This window comes from Medicago sativa, chromosome 3 (genome assembly GCF_051527215.1).
Source record: "Medicago sativa cultivar Bolivia chromosome 3, Bolivia_mono, whole genome shotgun sequence".
NCBI lineage: Eukaryota > Viridiplantae > Streptophyta > Magnoliopsida > Fabales > Fabaceae > Medicago > Medicago sativa.
The window spans coordinates 48,804,486-48,825,897 of NC_140751.1; the positions used below are offsets into that span (position 1 = coordinate 48,804,486).

Here is a 21,412-nt window from a genome sequence, read left to right on the forward strand (position 1 = left end):
TTGAATTAGCTTTAGTGTAAACATGAAAGTTGTAGATAATTGAGTTAGCTTTCTAATGGCTTTGGAGTGACTAGAAAATTATTTGTATATTTTGAGTTATGATGAAAATAGTCAAAGTGGGTCTTCAGAAAACTTTAAGAAAACTTAGCATAACTAATCCCAAGTTAGTCCAAAAACTTATGGTTGGTTTCCCAACATCAAACTTAAGTATTAGGGATTTAGTTGAGGTGTTTTATGAGTAATTGGCTTATGTCTTATTGATCAAACTTGATCTGCTTTTGAAGAATGTTTTGGATTTTGATATGAATGTAATTGATTAATGTATATGTTGTTATTGTTGTTGATATGTTGGAATATATTATGTGAGTATTGTATGATACATAATATTATGATGTTATGCTTTTAGGCAACGGCCGTATATACCACGCCTGAAAATCGTGCCCTAAACGTATAGGCAACGGATTTAGTACCTCTAGCCACGTTTTTGCGTCGTTGCCTAAAGCAAAAAATGTTGTAGTGATTAGAGTTGTGTCGTTGCATAGTCAGAGATGGGGGCTTAACGCCTGACAGGTCCTTTATGATCTTAGAGATGGGGGCTTATTGCCCGACAGGTCCATTTATGACCTTAGAGATGGGGGCTTAATGCCCTGGTGGTACCACATGCATATTGAAGTTGTCTAAGATGTTGTTGTTTAAGATGAGGAGTTGTTGTTGCATTGTAGAGTCGTCATAACATGAAATAAATGATAATTGCTTAAGATGTTGTTGCTGCCCTTGATGATGTTGTTGTTGTTCTGACCTTAATGGATGATATTAGTTGATGTTATATAATGATGAATATATATATATATATATATTGTTGATGTTTAAGATGTTGTTGGTTGCTTTATCCTTATTAAAGGATGTTAAGTGATGATATTAATGTTAAATATATGTTTTTGATTAATCTTTATGAATTGTTACTTGCTATTAATGAATGTGAAATCTCACCCCCTTCTGCTTGAAAATGTTGCTCTTCGTATGAGTAACTTGCAGGTAACGAAGAATAGTGCAGTTGTGAGTGATCTCCGTCGTGTCGTCTAGGATGCTCTGATACGTAATGGGATGGGGATTGTTTGATGCATTGTTTTCCTTGTTATTATTTCTTTTTATTATTGTTGGACTAATTTCATGGAGACTATTTTATGATGTTAAGTTGTGGCCTTTTTGCGTCAAGGATTTTATAAGATGATGTAAAACTATTTCCGCTGCATATGATTATTGGATTTCTATAAAGGCTGGTTATTTTGAATAAATAGTATTTTGTTCTATTAATGAGTGGAAAATGTATTATAGATGAATGTGATACTCTGTTTCTGATGAGAAACTCTGATATTCTTTGTATTTACTTAAATTGGGAAAACGGGGTGTTACACAAGAGGTCATGAAAACTAAAGTTGAGGTCTTTGGGTCCCAACATTTTTCACAATTTTTTTTTGGGAAAATACTTTTTTCAAATAGAAGTTTTCATAATTTTTTTTGAGCAAATAGTCACTTTAGTCCCTGACTTTGCACCTTGCTGTCACATAGGTCTCTAACTCAGGATTAAATACAATTTTTTTTAACAAATAGTCACTTTAGCCTCTAACTCTACATCTTGCTGGTGATTATTTGCTCTTTCTTTTCCTTTTTTTTCTGGAATAAAAAAGTGTTCATAATTTTTTTTATTTTCCTTTTTGTGGAATAAAAAAAAGTTCCTAAAAACCCTTTATCTATGCCCACTAAAATGATAATTACAAAATGTAACTAAGACTAAAAAAAGTTCTCACAACGGAAAACATGATGTTTAACAGGTGTGAGCTTTGGAATTTGGGGCATATTTGACAGTTCTAGATATAACATGTGTATTCTATCATGTCTCTTTTCATTGGCACTGAATGGGTTCAAATGTTGATCATTATTTTCTCATTAAACCAAAATGGACGAAAATATCTTGATAATTTGTTTTGGACAGCTCTTTAATTATTTATAATAAATATTTCAAAAGAAAATATTTAAGTTTTCCAAATCAATTTTCAAAGCCTTCTTGTTTGGACATTTCCCATTTTTTTCTTGCTTTTTTCTTGTTTTCCAAATCAATTATGGCAACTTCAAGACAATTGTAAAATATGAGGTTCATAGAAATTTCATTTCTTTTACAAAGTCTTTTTGTTTTTGTTTGATTGTATTTATTTTTTGTGGTAATCAAAACCCCATTTGGATCAACATGGGATATATCGTCTCCATCACAACCACAACCATATGTAAAACTCAAATATTCTTTTAATAAATTTTAATGGATCATTGATAAATATTTATAGAGGTTTCATTTATATGATTATCTCTATACTATATTAGAATTTTTAAATAGAACTATAAACTTAAACATGTGTAATCATATTCCTAACCCATGTTATAACCATTTTGTTTTTTTGTCAAAAAAATAACCACTTTTTTTTCTTTAAATCAAAGGATGATTAGCTCAGGGACGTCGGTATATAATAATACGCATGTCATTTTAGTGTTGACAAAAATCAGTAGTTTAACATAAATATCTAATTGAAAATTATAAAATAGTTTAGGAATCTGCATAATAATTAAACCTATAATAAATTGACAAAATTATTTTGAGTTATTCAAATTCAAACTAGAAAAAACGTGGTTAATGACATTCAAAATTATTGTTTTGATTTTTTTTTTTGACAGAAAAATTATTGTTTTGATATATAGTGAATGAGTTGCAATGCCTTGTAATATCCATTTTAATCGTTTGAATGTAATTAATATTCTATTTGAATCAAACTAACTTTCTAAAATATCAAACTAACTTTCTAAAATGTCATGTGGTTTTCAGATTTTATAATCTGAATCGAGTTTTTTCTATGTTTTGGGGTGGAAAATGATTTTTCCACTAATTTGTATTTTATAATCTAAACACCCCAAAAAATTGGACGCGTTACTTGTTTTTTTCGGATTATAGAATACGAACACTCTGTAAAAACTCTTATTCTGGAGAAAAACAGTTTGGATTATATTACCCAAATTGTATCAGCATAAATTCTAAGTTTGTTTGTAACATGGATAGTCAGTTTAAGGACCATATTAATCTTCCTAGCTCTTATCCTTCCATTTTATGTTATGTTTGGTTGATCCCAGTCGAAAATTCAGTTTTTGTATTAATTGATCAGAAGAAAAAAAATCAAGGATCAAGACTCCTTTAGAAGAGACTTATTATAGGATTCAACCCCTCAAAATCAAAAACTCCTTTGTTTTGGCCAGTTTTTAATTTTTTTAAATTTTTTTATATTCTCAGAAAAATATGAAAAAAAATTGCATTTGTTTTATTTGATTTTTTGATGGTCTTTTATATATTATGATTTTATTTAACATATTTTATCTTTTTTTACTTTATTAGTGGTTCGCGTCGAACTCGGTAAATTGGGCAACTCTTTCATTATATAAACTAGCGAAAAGACGGGCACATGAGTGCCCGTCTTTCCGGTCTTTTTACTACGCTAATATTTGAAAATTATGAACTATGTTTTTTTTTATGAAATTTTGAATTTGATTAAAACTAGAAATATAAATGTTTGTTGCTTTCTAGTTGTAACAAACCAAATTAAACATGATTATTTATTTCAATAACACCAACAACAATCTTTATTATAGAAAAAGTTGTTTTTCAAATGATAAAGAAAAAAAAAACAGACATATATATATATATATATATAAATATATATATATATATATATATATATATATATATATATATATATATATTCATATCGTGTTTGTTACATTTTTTTAATATTTAAATTTATTCTTCTCTTATTTGTTAAATGTGTTATTTGTATTGAAAATTGAAGACATTTTTAGAAAGAAAAATCCAGTCCAATCTGAAAGTGGTAGTTTTCTTTATATATAGTATAGATATTTCAAAAGAAAATATTTTAGGTTTTCCAAGTCATTTTTCCATGTCTTTTCGTATGGATACTTTCCATTTTTTTCTTGCTTCTTTTATACGCCAAATTTGCAAGAAAAGTCACTAAGGAATCACACTGTCGCTTGAATCAAAATCCATAACCCCTTCGTTTACGCCCGTTTTATATCACACTGTCACTTGAATCAAAATCCATTTTTTTCTTGCTTCTTTCATACGTCAAACTTTTTGTGTGGATATTTTCCATTTTTTTCTTGCTTCTTTCATAAGTCAAATTTGCAAGAGAAGACACTAAACAATCACACTGTCACTTGAATCAATCAACTAAGGCCACTTCAAGACAAAGTTTTAAAACATGAGGTTCATAGAAGAAATTCTTTAAATTTAAGCGTCATTGCTTTTATAATGTCTTTTTGTTTGAAGCTAAATCTTTATTATGGCAATCAGAACCCCATATGGCTCAGCATGGATTATTTGTCATGTCAATCACAATCATTGGTAAAATAATTTGAATTGTTAGCAAAAAAATCATTTTATATATAAAAAAATCGTCGTTAGTTAACTACCGTTGGAGATAAAAATGTCATTTACATGTTCTTTTAGGAAGTTTTGTATGTTAAAAAACAATTTTCATTTTATCAATCAACAACTACTGTTGGAACAAAATGTGTTTAACAATGAACCTTAAAGAGTTTTGATGATAACAAGGTATTAAAAAATTGTAGATTGGACTAGCTAATATTTGTTCAAGTGTACAGGACCATAGTTATAAATTTACATCATATAAGGGTTATGAAGAACAAAAAAAAAGAGCTAAGGAATCAAGAAAATGAAGCTTGGAAGCATCTGAAGAGAAGCATCTGAAAAGTGCATCTGAAGACAAAAGTGCTCCTGAAGAATGATGACGTCATCAGAAGCTGAAAGTCATCAGAAGCTGAAGATCGTCAGAAGCAGATTGTTCAGAAGCGATCTAATCAGAAGCTGAAGCTCATCAGAAGTTGATTATCACCACAAGCTGAAGATTCAAGGATCAACACTTCAAAAGTTGTCCATTGGATTCGAAAACAATGTAGAAGACTAGTGGATCTTTGCAACGGTCATTTTGGTGAAGATTTGAAGGCTTTGGAAGCTTATCTTCATAAAACGTTGACATTGTACTTTGTACGAACTGTACAACCACCTTCTCCACTACTCTGTTTTGTGTCCACGCTACAAGACAAGAAAACAGCTCGAGAATAACAGTTATTCCTGCAAAGATGTTCCTTCACAATGGGAATGGATTTCAAATTGGTTCTTTATAGGGCAACAACCAAATCAGGCGAAAGATCATTGGTGAAAGATCAAGCTTCAACAACGACTCTTTTGATGTGCTGGAAATTTCACAACGTCTCTTTCACACCTCTATTTAAAGGAGTGAAGACTTAGAGATTTGGTAATGCTGAACAAAAGACTCTCAACATTTTTACAAGACAAGAAAACAGCTCCAGAATAACAGTTATGCCTGCAAAGATGTTCCTTCACAATGGGAATGGATTTCAAATTGGTTCTTTATAGGGCAACAACCAAATCAGGCGAAAGATCATTGGTGAAAGATCAAGCTTCAACAACGACTCTTTTGATGTGCTGGCAATTTCACAACGTCTCTTTCACACCTCTATTTAAAGGAGTGAAGACTTAGAGATTTGGTAATGCTGAACAAAAGACTCTCAACATTTTTACAAGACAAGAAAATAGCTCCAGAATAACAGTTATGCCTGCAAAGATGTTCCTTCACAATGGGAATGGATTTCAAATTGGTTCTTTATAGGGCAACAACCAAATCAGGCGAAAGATCATTGGTGAAAGATCAAGCTTCAACAACGACTCTTTTGATGTGCTGACAATTTCACAACGTCTCTTTCACACCTCTATTTAAAGGAGTGAAGACTTAGAGATTTGGTAATGCTGAACAAAAGACTCTCAACATTTTTACAAGTGCCAAACCTCTGCTGAAATTGTTCTGCATTCACTTAGAATTTGTGTTTCTAAAAGTTCTTATCTTAGAAATTCTTAAGTCTTAGAGTCTGTATCTGATTGTATTGTGATCACCTCTTATTGTATATCAAGTGTTCAACCTCAAACATTATTCTTTGTAATCTTATTTGTTTAGAAGTCTCTTGCAGTTGTGCTTGAGCATAGAAGTCTCTTGATTGTGTTCTTGAGCATAGGAAGTCACATAATATTATACTAAAATGCAATAAATCAATTAAGTAATAAATATTAAAAGTAGGCATTACAACTCTCCCCAACTTATAAAATTTTTGTCTACGAAAATGTACCTTATGCAAACAATTCTGGATAAGTCTCCAACATCTTACTTTCCAATTCCCACGTCAAACTTTCACCGGTCGCTCCTCCCTAAACGACTTTCACAAGGGATATCTCTTTACCTCTAAGCTTCTTCACTTCGCGACCTTCAATTCTCACTGGTAAGGTCTCGACTGTGAGGTTATCTCTAACCTGCACATCATCTCTAGGAATCACATGAGATGGGTCCGGAACATACTTCTGAAGTTGCGACACATGAAACACATCATGCAAATTCGAAAGATGCGGTGGCAAACCCACCCTATAAGAAACCGTTCCAATCCTCTTTGAAATCTGATACGGACCAATAAACCTCGGAGTCAACTTCTTCGACTTCAATGCACGTCCAACACCAGTCACAGGAGTGACTCTCAGAAATACATGATCTCCTTCCTGAAACTCAAGGTCTTTCCTGCGCTTATCATGATAACTCTTTTGTCTACTCTGCGACGCTTTCATCTTCTCTTGGATTAACTTAACCTTCTCAGTAGTTTGCTGAACGATATATGGTCCCAAAACTACACTTTCACCTGACTCGAACAAACACAACGGAGTTCTGCACCTCCGGCCATACAAAGCTTCGAATGGTGCCATTCCAATGCTAGAATGGTAACTGTTATTGTACGTGAACTCTATCAATGGAAAATGACTATCCCAAGTTCCTCCTTGCTCAAGTACATAGACCCTCAGTAAGTCTTCTAACGACTGAAAAAAAAAACAGACATATATATATATATATATATATATATATATATATATATATTCATATCGTGTTTGTTACATTTTTTTTAATATTTAAATTTATTCTTCTCTTATTTGTTAAATGTGTTATTTGTATTGAAAATTGAAGACATTTTTAGAAAGAAAAATCCAGCCCAATCTGAAAGTGGTAGTTTTCTTTATATATAGTATAGATATTTCAAAAGAAAATATTTTAGGTTTTCCAAGTCATTTTTCCATGTCTTTTCGTATGGATACTTTCCATTTTTTTCTTGCTTCTTTTATACGCCAAATTTGCAAGAAAAGTCACTAAGGAATCACACTGTCGCTTGAATCAAAATCCATAACCCCTTCGTTTACGCCCGTTTTATATCACACTGTCACTTGAATCAAAATCCATTTTTTTCTTGCTTCTTTCATACGTCAAACTTTTTGTGTGGATATTTTCCATTTTTTTCTTGCTTCTTTCATAAGTCAAATTTGCAAGAGAAGACACTAAACAATCACACTGTCACTTGAATCAATCAACTAAGGCCACTTCAAGACAAAGTTTTAAAACATGAGGTTCATAGAAGAAATTCTTTAAATTTAAGCGTCATTGCTTTTATAATGTCTTTTTGTTTGAAGCTAAATCTTTATTATGGCAATCAGAACCCCATATGGCTCAGCATGGATTATTTGTCATGTCAATCACAATCATTGGTAAAATAATTTGAATTGTTAGCAAAAAAATCATTTTATATATAAAAAAATCGTCGTTAGTTAACTACCGTTGGAGATAAAAATGTCATTTACATGTTCTTTTAGGAAGTTTTGTATGTTAAAAAACAATTTTCATTTTATCAATCACACTAAGTTTCAAATAATTTGGTACCAAATTTAAAACACAAGGTTTCAAAGAAATTGTATAATTTCAAGTCTTCTATGCGTTTTCAAAGTCTTGTAGTTTTGGAGCTATTTCATTCTTCTAGCAATCAGACCCTATTTGAATGTTGTCCACATACTTTCTTATCAATCTTTTTTTCAATTTATCCTTTTCTCAAGCTTTGTCATTAAAAACAATAGAAAAAAAGATGTTCAATATTTCTTTTCGACAATTCGTTTACTATTTAATTACATATTTCAGAAGAAAATACATGAGTCTTCTAATTCACTTTTCTGAGCCTTGTTTTGGATATTTTCCATTTTTTCTTGCTTTTTTCATACGCCAAATTTGTAAGAGAAATTACCAAGCAATCACACTCCCACTTGAATTGTAACATCCTAGACGATATTTAAGGATTGCCGACTGACCCCACAAACCAACACGAGTCTTTTCAGCGTGTTTTGTCCTCACTCGCACGCTCACCGAGAAACTTCCCGGTAGGTCACCCATCCCAAAATTGCTCCAAGTCAAGCACGCTTAATTGTGGAGTTCTCATGGAATGAGCTACCGAGAACAAGATGCATCATGTTGATATAGGTAGTACCAAACAATTCTTATAAGCCTTCCTTCAACCATGTAGTCTCATACCTACACGGCCTCAGGATCCCTCTCATTCCGATGTGATTCGGTTCCTCTAGAAGCTTTCGGGAGCCGCTCATTGCCGTGCCTTGTGCACCGGCGATCACTCCCCTGCTCTCGTCAGCTGTGGGTGTTACATGAATCAAACAATTATGGCCACTTCAAAACAATTATAAAACATGAGGTTTAGAGAAATTCTACGAGTCTAAGTCTTCATTGCGTTAAAAAAATGTCTTTTTGTTTGGAGCTATTTTTTGTTACACTTTTCGTTACTCAACATTGACATGACATATTTGTTATATAAACATGTTAAAAAGTTGATTTATTTTTCCTTCAATAAAAATTGATTTATTATATACACTAGCATCAAAACGGGCCCTAACATATGTGTGTTTCTGCTTTTATTGACAAGTAACGATAAAATGGTAAAGAATTTAATGAAAAATGGTAAAATTAAAAAAAATGTTACACCGAACTACAATATTTTTTATATAAAGTCAAAATAAGATATTTTTTTGTGTCCAATATTCTATTATTGTGGACCCCTATCATTGTGGATTAACATTTTTTTATCATATTTTTATATTAACAATTAAAGTTTTTTTGAGGAAATATTAACATTTTTTTTTTGAAAGAACAATTAAAGTTGTAAATTTCCACTTGATTTATATATGACAATTATTTGATGAACTTATATTTGTTTTTGAGAGAAGTTATTTGATGAACTACTAATCTAAATATTAAATATATAATATTAGATAAGGAAAATCTAACAATTAAAATGAGTTGTTTATATTTTTTATAATCATCAAATGTTTTCAGCGGCTACATTTGGGTTTTGATTCCTTTTCTTTAAGGATATGTAGGCAAATGATTCATCCTTCCAAACCGAATAAAAAAAACAACAAAAACATACTTCTTCTCCCTCCATTCTTTCACTTAGATTTTAAGCAATAAATTTTCAAATAAAAATAATCTAGCACAAGATAAAGTAGGTAAGAGGTTACCACGGAGTACCGTGGACGATGCGGGTACCTAACACCTTCCCCAATCGTAACCGACCCCAGGATCAAGAAACAAAGGGTTTTAATTCATCTTTTCCCTTCCCACGAATAAAGATCGAAAAGTCCAATGATTGAAGGTTCAAAACCAATTAATGGATTGACACCCGAAAATCATGGTCTACATTTATATTTTTTATAATCATCAACTGTTTTCAGCGGCTCCATTCACTCTTAGGAACATTGGTTAAATCCAAAATAAATATTTAGGGCCCGTTTGTTACGGATTAAAATAAAAGTGATTTTGATATAAAATAATTTAGAAATTATATTTTAGAGATTATATGAAAAATCAGAATCTATTTTGCGTTTGTTTACTGTAATAAAAATCACTTTTTTTAAACAAATAATCTAGTTTGTTTGGATACAACTATATAAAAGGGATTTTTTGTTACAAAATTAGTTCAATCTTTTAAATTATATTTTCTCTCTCCTCTAAAAAAAATCTATTTTATTTTAAGCTGCTCCTAACAGCTTCTCATTTGAAGTTGTTTTTAGATTATTTTTAGATTCTGATTTTTTTAAAAATCTGTAACAAACGGATGCAAAACTCTTAAAAGTGATTATTTGTTTAAAAAAAGTGATTTTTTTCTTAAAAAAACTATAACAAACGGGCTCTTATTTTTCAATTGCCTCGCAAGAGTCTGGTAACAATTGCTTTTATTTTTGAATGAATCGCAGATGCTCGTACAATCATAATAAACACAATCACTCTATTAAACACAATCAGATTCCCTCAAATACAAAAAAGTAATTTTAATCTGATTCACTTTGTCAAAATAACAAAAAATCTGATTCTCCAAAATATTGTAAATTGAACATATCATTACACACGCTAATGCTTTGATTAATTTTTAATCTGTATGGCATATATTGTCATATCAAAAAGGTTCAAATAATATAATTATTGTTAACCACAAAATGTTATAAATTAAACATTAAGCAATCATAATAAGGTTCAAATAATTTGGAACCAATTTTAAAACATGAGGTTCAAAGAAATGGTATAATTCCAAGTCTTTCCTACTTTATCAAAGTCTTGCTTATAATTTGGAGCTATTTAATTTTTCTATCAATCAGACTTCAAAATTCCAAGTCTTCCCGTGCATTTTTCAAACTTTCCCATGTGCCAACATCTTATATAACTACACTAGCATGAATCTCTTAACAAATCATAATTTCATTTGAATTAGATCTTCTCTGATTCAAACAATTATTCATGATGGCCATTCCTACTACACAAATTTCACTTCTTTTGCTTTTACTTTTATCTATAAACACATTCCAAATAACCATGTCTAGCAATAATCACAGGGTGCTTGGATGCAATGACAAAGATCGAGAGACACTGTTAACCTTCAAACAAGGCATCAATGACACTCTTGGTCTGATATCAACGTGGTCAACCGAAAATGATTGTTGTGCTTGGGAAGGAGTCCATTGTGACAACATTACAGGAAGAGTTACAGAAATTGATCTCATCTACAATGAATTGGAAGGTGAGATGAATCTTTGTATTCTAGAACTTGAGTTTCTCAGTTACTTGGATTTGAGCTGGAATAATTTTGATGTGATAAGAATTCCATCCATTCAACACAACTTCACACATTCATCTAAACTTGTCTACCTTGACTTATCCTACAGTTCAGTTACTGGTATGGATAATCTTGATTGGCTTTCTCCACTTTCTTCCTTAAAATATCTCAACCTTGGTAGAATTGATATTCACAAGGAAACCAATTGGCTTCAAATAGTGAGTACGCTTCCTTCACTATTAGAATTACAGTTGAGGGAATGTAACCTGAACAACTTCCCATCTGTTGAGTATTTGAATTTGTCTTCAATTGTAACTCTTGATCTTTCTTACAACAACTTCACCTTTCATTTACCTGATGGGTTTTTTAATCTCACCAAAGATCTCACCTATCTTAGACTTCAGCGGAGCAATATACTTGGTGGGATACCTTCAAGCTTGTTAAACCTTCAAAATTTGACATACCTTGATCTCTCTGAAAACCAACTACAAGGATCAATTCCGGATGGAATAGGCCAGCTTGTAAATATTCAAAACATTGATCTTCGTGAAAACCAATTACAAGGATCAATTCCGTACGGAATAGGCCAACTAGCACATATTCAAGGCCTTGATCTTTCAAACAATATGTTAAGTGGTTTAATTTCTTCAACTTTAGGAAACCTCTCATCATTAAGTTACTTACGGATTGGCTCTAATAATTTCTCAGGTGAAATTTCAAAATTAACTTTTTCCAAACTCTCTAGTTTAAATTATTTAGACTTGAGTAATTCAACTTTTGTATTCCAATTTGATTTGGATTGGGTTCCTCCTTTTCAACTCCATACCCTTTCATTGAGCAATACAAATCAAGGGCCAAACTTTCCATCTTGGATATATACACAAAAGTCACTGCAAGGTCTCGACTTATCGAGCTCGGGAATTTCATTGGTACATAGAAATAAGTTCTCGAGCCTTATAGAAAGAATAACAGATCACCTTATTTTGTCAAACAATTCGATTGCTGAAGACATATCCAACCTAACACTAAATTGTTTCAATTTAATATTGGATAACAATAATTTCACAGGAGGACTCCCGAACATATTACCAAAGGCTTATGCAGTTGATTTGTCTTACAACTCATTCTCGGGATCAATTCCACATAGTTGGAAGAACTTGAAAGATTTAATTTTCATTAACTTGTGGAGTAATAAGCTATCTGGTGAAGTTATACAGCACCTCTCTGATTGGAAACAATTGCAGATCATGATTTTGGGAGAAAATAAATTTTCAGGAACCATACCAATGAACTTATCACAAAAATTAGAAGTCGTCATATTGAGAGCTAACCAATTTGAAGGGACTATCCCAACACAATTATTCAATCAGCCTTATTTGTTTCATTTGGACCTTGCTCTAAACAAACTTTCAGGATCTATACCAGAATGTGTCTATAACTTGACTGATATGGTTACATTTGAAGAGGAAGAATTACCAGCAGGTACCACAATTGAGTTGTTTACAAAAGGTCAAGATTATATGTATCGAGTAAGTCCAAAAAGAAGAACTATTGACCTTTCAGCAAATAGCTTGTCTGGAGAAGTGCCTTTGGAATTGTTTCGACTTGTTCAACTTCAAACGTTAAACTTATCTCACAATAATTTGATTGGAAAAATACCAAAAGTGATTGGAGGCATGAAAAATATGGAATCTCTTGATCTCTCAAATAATAAGTTTTTTGGAGAAATTCCACCGAGCATGGCTCTCTTAAACTTTCTAGAGGTGTTGAATTTATCTTGCAATAATTTTGATGGAACAATCCCAATAGGATCACAAATTCAAACTTTTAATGCATCAAGCTTCATTGGAAATCCAAAATTATGCGGAGCTCCTCTTAATAATTGTACCAATCCTAAAACTCCAACGCCATCTACACAGAATGAAGATGATGACTCTATCAAAGAATCAATGTATCTAGGGATGGGAGTTGGATTTGCAGCAGGTTTCTGGGGGATTTGTGGTTCTTTGTTTCTTATTAGAAAATGGAGGCATGCATGCTTTCGGTTTGTTGATAGAGTGGGTGACAAGATCTATGTTACTTTGATGGTAAAGTTGAACAGGTTTAAAAGAAATTGAGCTCCAGCCAGGTAAGGTTAGTGGAACCTACTTCATAGTTTTATTAATCTGACTATAGAGTATTTGTTTTATTTTGTAATTCTATGCAAACCTTATACCATTTCATTTGTTTCAATCTTTACCAGGTGATTATTAATGTGGAAGATTCTGCATTTTTATGCAAATCGTGGAAGATTACAAGTTGTATGAGATGAGATCATACATGACTATACAGTTGTTGCTGCTCATTTCATCATTCACTTGTTGTAATGTTTTTATACAAGTTAGTTTATAGGTTCATTCAGGCTGTCAACTGGTCTATGCATCCATGTCATTAATTTTTATGTTAAATGAATGTAGTGATTTTGGATAATGTTCTCATTTTATGGAGAAAGTGGATTACTTCTTTTTATCATCTCTCTATATATTAGATTATTTTGATGGTTGTAGAATATGAGTTTATGTAGAAATTTTGATTGCAGTTGAAAAGTAACACCAATAAACTATATTAAGAATTTTCTGAAAGTTATAAAAAGGATAGTACGTTGCTGAGTTTGTCTAGAAAACTGCAACACTTGTCTCTTGACATTATTGACAAAATAGTAAATAAATTTTTTACATCATTCTCAGCAAATATAAGTAAGCTTGTAAGGAAATTAAAAAAGTAAAAAGTATGAGGGATTACATGTGAATGAGAAACTTTTTTTTATCAAACAGCCACGTGAATCTATTCCAATGAGTTGTTCCTTGAGCTCCCAAGAAATTCCAAATACTGCTCCTAACCGAATACAAGAAAGAAAACTCGAAAAATAGATGTTGAAAGGATTCTGGTACTCTAAAACAGAGAACGCTGCCTCTGTCACGGTTAATTCCCAATAGTCCTCTTCAAATCCGTGCATCTCTAGTGAAGAGCTTATCGTGCAACATTCTCCATGCAAACACTCTCTCCTTTGATAGTACAGCGCTGCACCAGACACACATAATAACCCTGCACACTTCATCTTCATATTCAAGCTGTACGCGTTCTACTGTAATGTCAAATAACCTGTCTTAACAGTATAGCCACCTAGCAATGTCGTATTTCCACACCTACTTGTCACATTCTCTCTTGATCAGGGAGATAACAGTCAATATAATCACCAAATTGTGTGCATGTAATGATCGTCGCCAAGGTAGCTGTCAGTTCCATGAATCATACCACCAAATATAACATGGGAAAAATGTGCATGAATGGCTCCAATTTTACCCATTCGTCGATACAGAATTTGATTTTCGAGCCGCAAATTTTAAACAAATTCAAATTGATTTAAATGGAATGCATGCAGATTTGAAAAAATAGTAACTAAAAACAGTTAAACTGAACATGGCCAATTGCACTAATCATTCTCACCCGGTATTAAAAATGTTACAGGAATCTTAAGTTAGCAGTGTGAACGAATGCAAACAGAGAACTTAATAATAGGATAGCTAACAGAGCAATAAAATTAAGCAAGACAACAATCACGAAACACTCCGAGAAATTGCTGTCTAAAGTAACCATGATCTTGCTCTTGTCACAAGTAACATTAACAGAATCACCGAGAGCACCAGCTTTACCACCAACCTAATCCATAACCGGCTTCGCGCAATCGATTACAAAATTTCGAGAAAAAATTATTTTTAGAGAAGCAATGTTCGAACTCTTATCCTCAGCACTCGGAGCAGCATTTTGCAGTGTTGGAGTTACTTTCACCTAAGTGTTGCATATTGATTTCCCTTTGTTCTCAGAGGCGGATAATGAGGGTGATGATGAAAGCGAGTGTATGGATTGGCATGTGAGAAATACGCGCAAATTCATAGGGAGGCCTATTTCTCCGTCATCCGAGTTTGAGAGAACTGTAAGGATATGTTTCATGAGTTTTAGTTTTATATATCTTATAGCAATCATAGATGAAATTTTAAATGCTTTTAATAGAAAATAAACAAATGCTGATCTGAGAGATATTGCACACTTACCTGACACCTTTTCTCGTATACAAAAGGGTTGGATCCAAAGCAAATTATATCAATATCTCGTATACAATATACTGCACATAAAATTGAACAACCTTGATTCTATGGCACTTCTATTGAGGTTAGCCAATTGCATATAATTAATCAGAGCTAGGTTATGAAGATGACGAAAACGATGATGTAGCTAGGCTATGGATTATCTATTCTTCTATTATCCAAATAATCATTCACGACATTCATACTTCACAAGTGTCACTTCATTTGCTTCTTCTTTTTTCTGTAACCACATTCCACAAAAGCATGTCTCTAGAAATCACACGGTGGTTCGATGCAATGAGAAAGACCAGGAGACACTGTTAATCTTCAAAAATAGAAGCATTGAATATATATTATTGCAATGAGAAAGATTGAGAGACACATTGGAAATATAAAGACACATAAAGATCAATTATATAATTTGTAGATGTTGAGACAAGTTCATTTTTTTAGTTATATAATGGTATAATTTTATAATAGCTCAAAATTTTTAGTTAATTATAAATAGAAGCATTGAATATATATTATTGCAATGAGAAAGATTGAGAGACACATTGGAAATATAAAGACACATAAAGATCAATTATATAATTTGTAGATGTTGAGACAAGTTCATTTTTTTAGTTATATAATGGTATAATTTTATAATAGCTCAAAATTTTTAGTTAATTATAAGGATATACATTATTATTTATACCACAATATGTGTTACTATTACTCTTTACCTGTTCCACGATATTGCCAGCTTGAGAAAGAGCTTCTTGGCTCTTACAAGAGAGCTTAGCAAAAGTAGTGGTGTGAATGCCTCCAATTACAGCTATCATACGAACTATAGCAATGGTAACCAAAGCCAACTGCCAAACAGCGGTGAATCCAACAACAAAACCAGAAACAAAAGTAGCCATGTAGTGAATGAAATTTCCAAGCTGCAGGACACATCAAACACAGAACTCAAAAACTAGTCCAATTCCAATCTAATGACACTGTCACAAAAGAAAAGAAGGAAAAAACATCAACACTTGTTCAATCATCTATCCTTCTCACTAATGGCATCCTGAACCATAACAGCATCAGTGTTAATTGCAAAAACAACATCCGATGTTCGTACCTCGGTGTCAAAGAATTCAATGTCTTGTTTCAATGCAGCTTCCAGATACTTGATCCTCATCTTGGTCGATTGTCGCTCTCCAGTCCACATCCAGCATGAAATCTCTGTATTTTGTTCTTATTATATAATTCCATTTATAGCTTAGACCAATTGCATTTGCTTCATATTTTATCAGGTGATTATGATTTATGCATGTGACAGATCTGGCATGGCACTGTTAATCAAATCATGGATATAATTTTCCTAACAGAGTCAGTATTGTAATATCAATAATTAAGAGCAGTATAATTAAGATGAGGTCATATGTGACTAAACTACTAGTTGCACTCATTTTTTCAACTATTCTTGGGACAGTCTAGCTCATGTTATATATCAGTTTATGCAGATAGTTGCTTAATAAGATTTTATTTTGAAACTTTACATTACATCTAGATGCCATATGAAATTTGATTTGCATTACAGAAGCCTCTAAAATAAATTGGATTGGAAATTGTTAAATATAATTGGATAGTCTCTAAAAGATAATTAGTTATCTACTCTAGTTTACAGTGATGATACAGGTACAATCTTAAAACTAAAATTAATATTAGAGAGATGATAACAAATGCTTAAAGTTGCTTCTTGTTACCTCTCAAGCCCAAGTTGCAGATTTATTCAACAAGGCTTTATTACCTCAACCTTTTCACACTCTCTTATACAAGTTGGGATTGGTTGACATTTACCAACCTCCAACTTGTGGGAGGATATTGCAAAATGAAGAAATTAATGAAACTAATAATTAGTTATATGGATAGCTTGCTACACAAGTTATCAAGTTAGTTTGTTTTAACTAATTGCCATAGGATTGGATAGCATACAGTTCGTATATTGTAGTTATTCTAGTCATCTAGGAAAGCTATATAAACTGTAATGCTACTTTGATGATTTCACTAATGAAAAATATATTTAATTCATTTCTTCTCTTCATAATAACTTTGACCCTCCAGGTAGTTGAGATGCCACAAATGTATAGCCTTTATTTTTGACCAAGTCAAGCGAATTAATGCTTTTTTAAAGAAGAAAATTCAAAATCAACTTTATTAGGTATTTCAGGTCCTTCTAGTTGAATGGTAAACCCACACACAAGAAATTGAACAACAAAAAAAGGAGCTAATTGGAATGGAAATTAAATACTAGAAGGAAATTAATTGCTTTAAATATTGAGCTAATTTTGAGCTATTTTTCTTTTGTAAATTACTAATTTGGTAAATTACTAATTTGGTCACTTATGTGATTTTGTGGTTTCAATTTGGTTTCATCCTTATATTTTCTTCAGTTTCTAGTCCTTTAACTTTACTTCCACTAGTTATATTATTTTTTTCGTGAACTTTTTACCCTGAATGTATAAAGTGGACCAGTACTCTAGATAACTTTATGTTTTTATTTTAACCATTCGATCACTTTGGACAAAAAATAAACCATTGAATTATGAAGCTCTGCAAGAGTAGAAAAGAAAAATATGTTAATGAAGCATTATTAGATATAGTAGAGCTTCAAAATCCAATGATTTATTTTTTTACAAAAAATGTTCAATGGGTAATATTAAAAACTTAATGAAGTCTTTTTTGGACCACCTAAAATAAAACATAATTTATTTCATAAAAAAAATTGTATTAATATTTAAAAAAATTTAAACAAGTCAAAATGCAACTGACAATGTATAGAAATGTAACTGGTTTTTGTGGAGAAAGTTGATTACTTTTTTATTAGTTTAAGGGTTAATATATGTTTAACCTATGTAATATTAACGATTTCCGGTTTACCCTCCTATAAAAAAATTTGTTTAGATTCCAACCCTGTAATTTGAAGATTTTTGATTTTGGACCTTCATGAATTTTGACTGTACAAAAATGACAATATGACAGGGGGTAAACCAAAATTCTCTCAAATTACAGAGGGCGAAAGTACCTTATATTTTGTAATTGATGCCATGAAGATCCAAAATCAAAAAGTCTTCAAATTACAAGGTTGGAATCTAAATTATTTTTTTTACGGGGGTAAACGAGAAATCGCAAATATTACAGGGGCTAAACATATATTAACCCTTAGTTTAAATATTAATTTATGCAGTATGGCGGAATAATATTTAAATATTAGTTCTAAAGTAAGAAGTAAACATGCAAAAACACTTAATTATGCCAATTGTGCCTTAGTGTTTGACAACAAAGTATCTGCTATTATTTTCTCTTATGAACTGAATTGTGCTCCTCTCGCTTTGTTATGCTACGCTAGATTGCGCAAGTCCACTTATTAGGGAATATGAGATATAATTAACATTTTGCTTCCTCCAAATCTAAAATATGTTATGTGAAGACGTCATCTGAATTTATTTGCATTAGCAAGGAAAAGCCGATATTGTTTTATCGTATCTAAGATAATGCAGGCAGCAACTGCTCGGTCTGATTGGCTTAATGGTAGACGAGAGAATGAAGATGGACCAGTTCGACAAGCTGATTTGTGCTGGAGAGAGCTTCACCAGGGTGGTTAACTTGTAATGTGGATGCAGGAATGGATAGCAGTATTGGAACCACCAGTTTGGGTGCATGCCTACGACAAACTACACATAACGGTGTATTCCAAGTCTTTCCTACGTTTTCAAAGTCTTACTTTTAATTTGGAGCTATTTAATTTTTCTATCAATCAGACCCCATGCTGTCCACTTACGTACATTTTTCAAACTTTCCCATGTGCCAACATCTTATATAACCAAATACAAGGATCAGTTCCAGTAGAAATAGGCCAACTTGCCCATATTCAACACCTTGATCTCTCTGAAAACCAACTGCAAGGATCTATTCCTTCAACTCTAGGAAACCTCTCATCCTTAATTTCCTTATCCATTGGCGCTAATAATTTCTCTGGTGAAATTTCAAATTTAACTTTTTCCAAACTCTCTACTTTACATTCACTAGTCATGAGTAATTCAAGTTTTGTATTCTAATTTGATTTGGATTGGGTTCCTCCTTTTCAACTCTCTTAGCTTTTATTGAGTAATACAAATCAAGGCCCAAACTTTCCATCTTGGATATATACACAGAAGTCACTGTCATATCTAGACTTATCGAGCTCGGGAATTTCATCTATAGAGTTCTCAAGACTTATAGAAAGAATACCCGATGGACTTATTTTGTCAAACAATTCGATTGCTGAAGACATATCTAACCTTACACTAAATTGTTCCGAGTTATTTTTGGATCATAATAATTTCACAGGAGGACTCCCAAACATATCACCAATGGCTTCTTGGGTTGATTTGTCTTACAACTCCTTCTCAGGATCAATTCCACATAGTTGGAAAAACTTGAAAGAACTGAGAGTCATGAACCTCTGGCGTAATAGGTTGTCTGGGGAACTTCCATTGTACTTCTCTAACTTGAAACAATTGCAGATCTTGAACTTAGGAGAAAATGAATTTTCTGAAACTATACCAATCAAGATGTCACAAAACTTACGAGTGGTCATACTGAGAGATAATAAATTTGAAGGGACTATTCCACCACAACTCTTTAATCTCTCTTATTTGATTTACTTAGACCTTGCACATAACAAACTTTCTGGTTCTATGCCAAAGTGTGTCTACAACTTGACTGAGATGGTCACTATTCATGAATATCCTTTCTGGTTCCATACCACAGTTGAGTTGTTTACAAAAGGTCAAGAGTACACTTCGAGAATCCAAGGAGAAAGGCGAACTATTGACCTTTCAGCCAATAGCTTGTCTGGCAAAGTGCCATTGGAATTGTTTCGGCTAGTTCAAGTTCAAACATTAAACTTATCTCACAATAATTTTGTTGGAACAATACCGAAGACGATTGGAGGCATGAAAAATATGGAATCTCTCGATCTCTCTAATAACAAGTTTTTTGGTGAAATTCCTCAGGGCATGTCTCTCCTAACCTTTTTGAGTTATTTGAATTTATCATATAATAATTTTGACGGAAGAATCCCGATCGGAACGCAACTTCAAAGTTTTAATGCATCGAGCTACATTGGCAATCCTAAATTATGCGGAGTTCCTCTTAATAATTGTACCACGGAAGAAGAAAATCCTAAAAATGCAGAGAATGAAGATGATGAATCTATAAGAGAGTCGTTGTATCTAGGCATGGGAGTTGGATTTGCAGTAGGTTTTTGGGGGATTTGTGGTTCTATGTTTCTTATTAGGAAATGGAGGCATGCGTACTTTCGGTTAGTTGACTATATCTATGTTACTTTGATGGTAAAGTTAAATAGCTTTCGTAGAAGTTGAGCTTCTGCTAGTAAAGGTTAGTGAACCTACTTTAAGTTGAATTGATCATGATATAGAGTATTTTGTTTTATTATTCTTGGATCAGACTAAAGAGTATGTTTCTTTATTTTGTAATTCTATGTATAACTTATATCCATTTTGTTTTCTTCATATATTATCAGGTGATTATGTATGTGGAAGATCCTGCATTGTTATGCAAATCGTTGATATAATTTTCCAAACATAGCCAAGAGCCAATATGTTATTGTATCACTTGTTGTAATGTTTTTGTTGAATTGTAAGTTTTTATACAAATTAGTTAATGGTTTCATTCAGGTTGTCAACTGGTCTATGCATTTCTGTCATTAATTTGTTTTAAATGTAGTGATTTTGGATAATGTTCTCATTTTATGGAGAAAGTGGATTACTTTTTATTATCAGTTTATGGAGATGGTTGTAGTATATGAGTTTATGTAGAAACTTTGATTGCAGTTGAAAAAGACCAATAAAACTATATTAAGAATTTTCAGAAAGTGATAAAAAGGATAGTATGTTGCTGAGTTTGTCTACAAAACTGCAACACTTGTCTCTTGACATTATTGACAAAATAGTAAATCACAAATTTACATCATTCTCAGCAAATATATTTAAAAGGAAATTAAAAAAATAAAAAAGCATCAGGGATTACATGTGAATAACAAACTGAATCACATGTATGACAAGTAATTTAAATTTAGTTTGCATGGTCAAGGAAACAGAATTTGATTAAGCAACTGAATCATATTTTTA

The 21,412-nt window shown here is 32.1% G+C and overlaps 2 protein-coding genes across 3 annotated transcripts; both read left to right on the forward strand.

Annotated features, from left to right (window-relative positions):
* The first annotated feature begins 10,688 nt into the window (after window positions 1-10,688).
* On the forward strand, window positions 10,689-13,632 carry LOC146937902 (receptor-like protein EIX2). 2 transcript variants are annotated; one of them, XM_085752003.1, is made up of 2 exons: window positions 10,689-13,252; window positions 13,367-13,632. In XM_085752003.1, the coding sequence occupies exon 1, from the start codon at window positions 10,809-10,811 to the stop codon at window positions 13,239-13,241; it is 2,433 nt and encodes an 810-aa protein (XP_085608129.1). In that variant the 5' UTR covers window positions 10,689-10,808; the 3' UTR covers window positions 13,242-13,252; window positions 13,367-13,632. The 2 variants fall into 2 exon arrangements, with proteins under 2 accessions (XP_085608129.1, XP_085608128.1); XM_085752002.1 differs by having other exon boundaries at window positions 10,690-13,257.
* Window positions 13,633-19,096: 5,464 nt separating this feature from the next.
* LOC146937903 (uncharacterized) lies at window positions 19,097-21,066 on the forward strand. Its single transcript, XM_085752004.1, has 2 exons — window positions 19,097-20,660; window positions 20,806-21,066. Exon 1 carries the CDS (start codon window positions 19,631-19,633, stop codon window positions 20,642-20,644), a length of 1,014 nt encoding a protein of 337 aa, XP_085608130.1. The 5' UTR covers window positions 19,097-19,630; the 3' UTR covers window positions 20,645-20,660; window positions 20,806-21,066.
* Window positions 21,067-21,412: the final 346 nt, after the last annotated feature.

Bases quoted from the DNA above. Each gene is read 5' to 3' on its own strand.
- LOC146937902 (XM_085752003.1), top strand. From the start codon at position 10,809: ATGATGGCCATTCCTACTACACAAATTTCACTTCTTTTGCTTTTACTT.
- LOC146937903 (XM_085752004.1), top strand. From the start codon at position 19,631: ATGGCTTCTTGGGTTGATTTGTCTTACAACTCCTTCTCAGGATCAATT.